This window comes from Bidens hawaiensis, unplaced genomic scaffold, assembly GCF_021521415.1.
Source record: "Bidens hawaiensis isolate Kalapana, Puna unplaced genomic scaffold, B.hawaiensis_p1.1 tig00000326_1, whole genome shotgun sequence".
In the NCBI taxonomy this organism is placed as follows: Eukaryota; Viridiplantae; Streptophyta; class Magnoliopsida; order Asterales; family Asteraceae; genus Bidens; species Bidens hawaiensis.
The window spans coordinates 6,525,941-6,533,341 of NW_027491025.1; the positions used below are offsets into that span (position 1 = coordinate 6,525,941).

At 36.7% G+C, this 7,401-nt stretch overlaps 1 protein-coding gene across 1 annotated transcript; it reads right to left on the bottom strand.

The window, feature by feature from the left end:
- Nucleotides 1-1,279: 1,279 nt before the first annotated feature.
- On the bottom strand, nucleotides 1,280-4,108 carry LOC143621658 (dihydroceramide fatty acyl 2-hydroxylase FAH2-like). Its single transcript, XM_077093015.1, has 6 exons — nucleotides 4,043-4,108; nucleotides 3,799-3,891; nucleotides 2,853-3,049; nucleotides 2,637-2,742; nucleotides 2,023-2,169; nucleotides 1,280-1,571 (listed from the first exon to the last, which is right to left on the bottom strand). The coding sequence occupies exons 1-6, from the start codon at nucleotides 4,091-4,093 to the stop codon at nucleotides 1,440-1,442; spliced, it is 726 nt and encodes a 241-aa protein (XP_076949130.1). The 5' UTR covers nucleotides 4,094-4,108; the 3' UTR covers nucleotides 1,280-1,439.
- Between the last annotated feature and the right edge of the window lie 3,293 nt (nucleotides 4,109-7,401).

Genomic DNA, 7,401 nt, shown 5'->3' on the forward strand with positions numbered 1-7,401 from the left:
GAACCTTCGTTCGTTTTTCCAGTTGGGTATCGGAGAACCCCAATGGAATATTTACTCCTCTTGCCCCGGCTTGGGTAGTCGGGGTAGTGTTCGTAAGGATTGTATAACCGCCGGTGTTCCCCCCAGTTGCTGGGGTTGTTACCGGGGTTTCTTGGTCGGTTACTGGCCTTTGAACCGGAGTAACGTTAACCATTTCTTCAGAAATTGTGAAAAAACTAAAGTAGTTCTAGCTTTTATACACGGATGGCGCCAATGAAGAAACACTAAGTGACCCTGTACAGATTATAGATAATCTGGGGGTTAAGTAATGTTTCCCACGGATGAGGTCTAGCTGAGAAGGCTGTTCTTCAGGAGACCTGCAACACAAACACCGTAAGCTCGTCACTGAGAAGGGGGGGGGGTTCCTCCTTGTGACCACCCTCCGGCGTGAGAATCAGACTAGGTTGCTCTGAATATAAGTGTATATTAAGAGATTGCTAGATAACTGGATAGCAGATGATCTTACCATTCCAAGATGTTGGAGTATTTATAGCCGAAGGTAGGTTTCCTAGAAGGTACAGCCGGCTGAATAGTATTCCTGTTCTACCAACAGTGGACTATACACAGGCCATACTGGTTGGTGGATAGATTACGGCCAACAGTAACTATGTCGGCTGCACTATTCCTCCAACTGTAGATTATGCACGTCCTACCTACTGTGGATTATACGCAGGCCATGCTGGTTGGTGAATAGGTTACGGCCAACAGTAACACTATTTCACCAACTGTATGCTGCGCACGCCCTACAGTAAGGGTTGGTGAGTAGGCAGCGGCTAATAGTGACAAACAGTACTAGAGGGTGCTCCTCCTCGCACTGTTGTCGGTGAGCTGTCACCCTGTGATTGGCTCATGGGTTGTTCTGGTCAGATCGTCTGTCCTATCCATACCTTGGTAGGTATAGTACAGAAGATCTTTCAGAATCGTACAGACTGGCTCATTTAGGCGGGATTGTTCCCGCCTTGCTCATTCCTTCATGTGACTACTGAAGTATCTATTGTCTTGTGCGTGTAGCCCTGCTGTCCGCGGGTAGCCTTCCCTGATGGCTTGTATCCGCAACTGCGGGAACAGGCGGGGTACTTCACCATTGGGAGGCTTTCCCTGCGTGTACAGCTTGCGTACTGCGCGTAAGGTTCTATGAGCATGGTGGGTCCTGCGGGAGCAGATGGTCTTTGCGCAGACGTCCCTGTTTAAGGTGAGTCTTGCGGGACCAACTGGGTTCTGCTGGGACCTACCTCTTCAGAAACTGAAACCATGCAAGCCTGATGAGAAATGGAATATAAATATGAAGCTAAAATACAATCTCACCACACATTCTCAAAACAATTGCTAACATGCTGCTGCTAATAGATGATAGAACCTCCTAACAAACACACAATCAAGTCTTGATTTGATTTGATTGATCACTGCTTCCTTTCTTTTTCTTTCTCATGTGATTTGGTTTGAGGCAATGTCCCAAACACACTGTCCCAGAGAGATGATGTTATGCCAAATCCTTTCATTTGAATTCGGAAATGATGATTTAAGTGATATTTCTGTATTAAAACCGATTCATCATTACTAAAATTCAAAAAGAGTTGCCTAAACCCAAATAAATCAATCACGGGCTCATTTACACCCCTAAATGTTATGCAACTTGTATTTTTATCTATGATTAAAAAGACGGTTCACATTTGTTTTTGATAATCGTGAGAACCCGTCGCAAGAAAGCTCATGGATCCCACCAATACCATGCTAACTAGACCTTTGGGTTAAAAAAGTACACAAAAACTTTGTAATAAATGTAAATGAATAAATAGATCATATTTAGCTCAACAATAGTTAAAAAAAGGCATAAACATTTCAAATAAGAAATTATTGCAATTAAAAAAAGCCATAAACATTTCAAATAAGGAATTATTGCAAAAAAAAAAAAAAAAAAAGCCATAAACATTTCAAATAAGAAATTATTGCAATTTTATAATAAGAGGAAGTAATTAGATTTACCTTTAAACTTTTTGAGACTTCATTTCTTGGCTGACCATTATGCAGGTAATAATGGGTGCAATCATACATCACATAACCCAGTAAAATACCAGCAAACAAAGCAGGAGCAACGGTAGGGGTCGATATCAGGTTTAGAATCTTCCATAACTGCCAATCATGAAATTTAATTACCTCTTTTGTCACAAGTAATCATTAAAATACACATGATGATCATATTCATGTTTTGATAGTGATTATGTGAATTCGAATAATCAAAATCAGACAACCAATTGTAATAACCGGACTATAGAAGATAGTGTTTGGACGTGATTTGTCGTTTGAAGTGGTAACAATCATATGACAGATTCCATTTATTTAAAACTTAATACAACCAAAAATGACACTTTTTTTTCTATAGATAAAGGGCAGTGCCCAGATTTTTCTATAAAAAATAGATGAAAATTGGCATTATTGAATTATAACACACCAACACCAAAAGACAAATTCCAATTATTAAAAAACTAATACTTAAACAACCAAAAACGACATTTTTTAGATAAAGAACAATGCCAGGGAAATGTTTATAAATAAAGATTAATAGAATGAGTGAATGACATTCTTGAATTATAACATACCGGCACCAAGAGAATGGCGGTTGCAGTAGGAGGGAACACGAGGCGTAATCCATCCTGAGGATGCTTGTGATGACAGCCATGAAGAAGATAATGAAGTGTGTTCCCCCTAAAAATATAACATAATTAAATAAACAATTACAAAAATAGTAACTGCAGCCATGTAGATACGACGCAGTGCACAAAAAAACACAAAATGATAATAAATTTATAACGCACCAATAGCTCTTGGTTTTAATGTGAAAAAGAAAGCGGTGCAGAGTGTATTCCATGAGTGACCAAATAAAAATACCAAAAACAAGTATTAATGCTATCTTTGGTGGCATCTGGCCCATCTTGAATGCCTTGGCGGTAAACCAACACACAACAGGCAGCCAAATGATTGGAATTGAATACCAACGGTTGAGGGTAAGAAACTGTAACATATAAGAATAAATCAGTATCTGTACTTGTAATAATTCCATAATTCCATTGTATAAAATATATATGCAGCAATTTCTTTTGTGGGCGTCTTAAATATGCAACATTCTAATCTTATAACAAGCCAAGTAAGTAGAAAAAAACAAGTCGAACATTTTAATTTTATAACAGGTTTATTTTAGTGCATACAACTTCTCAAATCTGTTTATTCAAAAGATTAGATCACTATTGCAATAAAATATTTTTTGTAAATCTTATTCAAGAAATAATAATTTCTAAAAAAATTCAACAAATGAACATAAAGTGTTTTGGGAACGCCCCAACCCGACTTGTGATGTGCTTGGGTCCACTTTGTCACATGTGTTGTTTACCCATGTGTAATAACTACAAAACATAGATAACGTTGAGCCTGGAACACTAAGTTTATTCTATTTTGTCATTACTTTGGGATATTTTATATATTTATAAAATATCAGGAGCAGAGGCACAAAAACTCTACATTTGGGCAAATTCATACTGAACCATAGATATCCCTACTACTAGTGTCCTACTTATAAAAAGGAACTTAATAACTGGTAGAAGTTCAGTGGGCCCCTCGGATACGTCCCTGACTGATATTCATGAATTGCATGTCAAAATAGACTTTGCATTTATGTTGGAATGCACTACGTATTTAGCAATGACGTTTCATACATGCTATGGTTAAATTGACAGGTTTAACACAGGATAGAGAAAGAATAAGTACCTCCCAGAAGTCGCTTTTAAAAAACTGAGGGCCTTCCTTGCTAACAATAGGTTGGTGAACCCATTCTTGATAAGCCTCTCCAAGATGACCAACCTGTAGATGCAAAAATTTTCACAATTAAAAAACAAATCAAGATGCCAGTTTTGACTGTTTGTTAAAAATATAAGATACCCTTTTAACATATATAAATAAAAGCAATATATGGATCGGATCGACACAATGAAATAATTACAGTAAAAGTCACCTGGAAGACAAGGGGCTTATCTAAATCCACTGTAAATTCTTGTGAAACCATCTTGAAACCTAAAGATTTCAATCAACAATTAAAGGTGTTAGACGACTCATTCACAGTCTAAACACTTCTTTTTAAAGGGAGGCAGAAAATAACACAAAAAGAATCATGTATCTAACCAAAGATTTAAGGGGTAAAGGTAAACTATTTTGAGAGCCTGACGATGATTTGTGCACAACAAAATTATTTCATACACAAGTTCACGCTTTAACTACAAGTACCAAGTGTTGTTTACTACTTGTCTCTTAGTATCTATTGTTTAGGATAGTAAATAATCAGAGAAAATGACAGCAATAATCATTTTCTTGGGCATGTCACTCATTTAGCCATGAGATATTTACTTTTACTCGTGTATCAGAACGTTTACGACTTAAAACTAATATAGATTCACATGTATACATTGCTATTCACGTATAGAATAAAAATACTTGGGGTTTATAGGAGTAAAACCCGATACACAACCACAAATGCATGTATCTCATGACTATATACATGAAGGCATAACAGTATTATCCACACCATAATCATAACCTACTTTTGTTCAAAAAGGAAAAGAAAATTCACCTTTCATCAATCTGTCACCAAATTAGCTTTACAGATTCAAAATTCACATATTATTTGAATAATAAATAAACATTCACCAGTATTAAAAAATCATCAGTTTCACGAAATTAGAACACACCGAACAAATAAACAGATCAGCATCAAACAATTCAGATTGAAATAAAAAAAGAAACCCCCAAATCAAGACCGATTTCTTTCACAGTAGAAACTTAGATCTCCAATTCCAAACATACATACAATACATACACTCCATCACTCAACACTAGTTGTTTTATTTTATTTTTTTTGGACTTTGCCTTCTTTAATCATATAATAATAAAAAAAAATCAAAGTTTTTAAAATTTAATAAATTAATGAAAGGGATCTCACAAGAATCATTTGAGATTCTCATGTATCATGTGATATTCTTCTAGGATGTATAATGAGATGGATTCCAGAGTAATCATAGTTGTATATTTGGTCTAATGCATGTTATGTACTTGTCAGAATAATAAAACATTGAGTGTAGGGTGTGTATGGGATTCCTTATTTTATCACTCTATGACTTATTTAAGTTATAAGTTACAAATTTGTAATTTATGACTTACACACTAACAAAATCTAACTTTACTAAAGTACTTTAGACCACTCTCATTTACATTCCAACCTTTTTTTTTGAACGGTAAACTTTTATAAACAGCCCACAAACACCGAAAACCACTTCCTCCACACTCGGAGAGAAGCTACCAACAACGAGGAAAATTACATTAACAAAAATTTACATCAATTCGTCCAATCTGTATGCCTATTTTTTGTTCTATACTTATACCAAAGAAACCCCTTCGACTTTATTTCCCCTATAATCTCTTCGATTTTGACATGTTTGCCTTCAAAGACCTTTTCATTTCTCGCATTCCAAATATTCCAACAAGTAATAATAACGATCCTATGAAAAACTTCCTTCTCAATTTTGCCTAAATCAACAGACTTATGAATGTCTAACAAGTCTCTAACCGAGAACCTGAATATTGAAGGAACTTTACACCAATGACTTATGTGCTCCCACACCACCGCCGCCACAATACAGCCTGTAGTGATATGATCAGCCGACTCACGTCCTGAATCGCATAGAGGGCATCAGATATCTTCCATTGGAATGTTTCTTCTTTCGAGCGCCGTCGTCGTCAAAATTATATTCATCTCCGCTCTCCAAGCATGTATATTACACTTAGCCAGAACCCACTTGCTCCATCTCATGATGTAACTGAGGCTAAAATCTTTGTTTTTTCTTAGCAACTTCTGGACTTAACCCACTGAAAAATCCTCCTCTTGGTTCCCCATCCACCCCAACCATCTACACCCCCTTCCAATATGCAGCACATAATAAGTGAAAACATTTCTCCCATTCCTCTCTTTCTTACTCTGAGTTAGGATTTCTTGACCAATCCCAAGCCCAACTGAAGGTTCACTCGTTCCACCAAAACCGGTCACTCACCTTGCAGAAGTTGTTTTTCTCTAGTTTATAAAGGTTGGGAAAACATCCTTTAAGCTTGAATTCCCAACCAATATATATGTCCAAAAACAAAGCCTTTTTCCATCTCCTAAAGTTTCTTTTATTAAATCTCTTATTTTATTTCCTTCAAACTTTAGAATGTTCACCACTTTTGCTATGTTCTTCCAAACATTCCTATAACTGCTTCTAAAAGGTATTGTTTTCCATCCTGAGCCATGTGAGTGGACTGCAAATATAATTTGTTTCCAAAGGCTGTCACCTTCAGTATTAAACCTCCAACACCATTTAGCCAATAAAGAATTAATTTATATCTCTTAAACGCGAGATACCGAGCCCACCTCTTCTTTTGGAGTTGTCACCCTCTCCCAAGCCACCCAATTTATCTTTTTTGTATTGTTCGGGCCACCCCATAAGAACCGTTTCATAATCCTTTCTAAATTCTCCACCACTTTACTCGGAACCTTGAATAAGGAAAAGTAGTAAACCGGTAAACTTTCGAGAACCGATTTAATCAACACCACCCTTCCACCTATAGAGAAGGAATTAGTTTTCCAAGTTGCCAATCTTTTTTCAAAAACTTCAACAATCCCATTCCAATTATTTATCTTGTTTATGTTCGCTCCACTAAAATACCAAGGTGTAAAAATGGCATTTTGCAACTCTTACATCCTATGACCCCTGCCATCAAGCTAACATCCCCATCTGACACATTGTAGACAAACATAACAGATTTCTTCAAGTTTACTTTTAAACCATAACATATATTAAAACACGTGAGAAGTCTCGCAACATTTTCCACATTAACCTTTGACCATTCCCCAACTATCATCGCGTCATCGGCATATAGCAAATGGGACACCAGAGGGCCTTGGTTTGGAGTCCTAAAACCAACGATGATCCCATCCTCCACCGCTTTGTTTATCATACTTGAAAGCGCCTCCATCACGATCAAGAATAAAAATGGGGAGATTGGATCTCCTTGTCTCATTCCTTCGAAACATTGAAACTCAAAAGTAGGAGAACCATTAACAAGAACCGACAACCTCGCCGAATTAAGAATGCTCGAGATCCATCTACACCACCTTTCCGGAAAGCTCATATGCTCCATTAGTGAAAGCAAAAATTTCTAGTTAATATTATTGTAGGCTTTCTCAAAATCAATCTTCAAGAAAAAGGCTTTGTGTTTCGACTTATTAGCCCAACACATGAGCTCGTTAACAACCCAACCTAACCCAACATTTTTATTAGAAAAACT

Excerpts from the sequence above, each read along its gene's own strand:
- LOC143621658 (XM_077093015.1), bottom strand. The coding sequence starts at position 4,093 with ATGGTTTCACAAGAATTTACAGTGGATTTAGATAAGCCCCTTGTCTTC. Across the intron at positions 3,892-4,042 it reads ATAAGCCCCTTGTCTTCCAG|GTTGGTCATCTTGGAGAGGC; the intron begins GTGACTTTTACT and ends TTGCATCTACAG. Across the intron at positions 1,572-2,022 it reads AAGTCTCAAAAAGTTTAAAG|AAATATCACTTAAATCATCA; the intron begins GTAAATCTAATT and ends GTTTTAATACAG.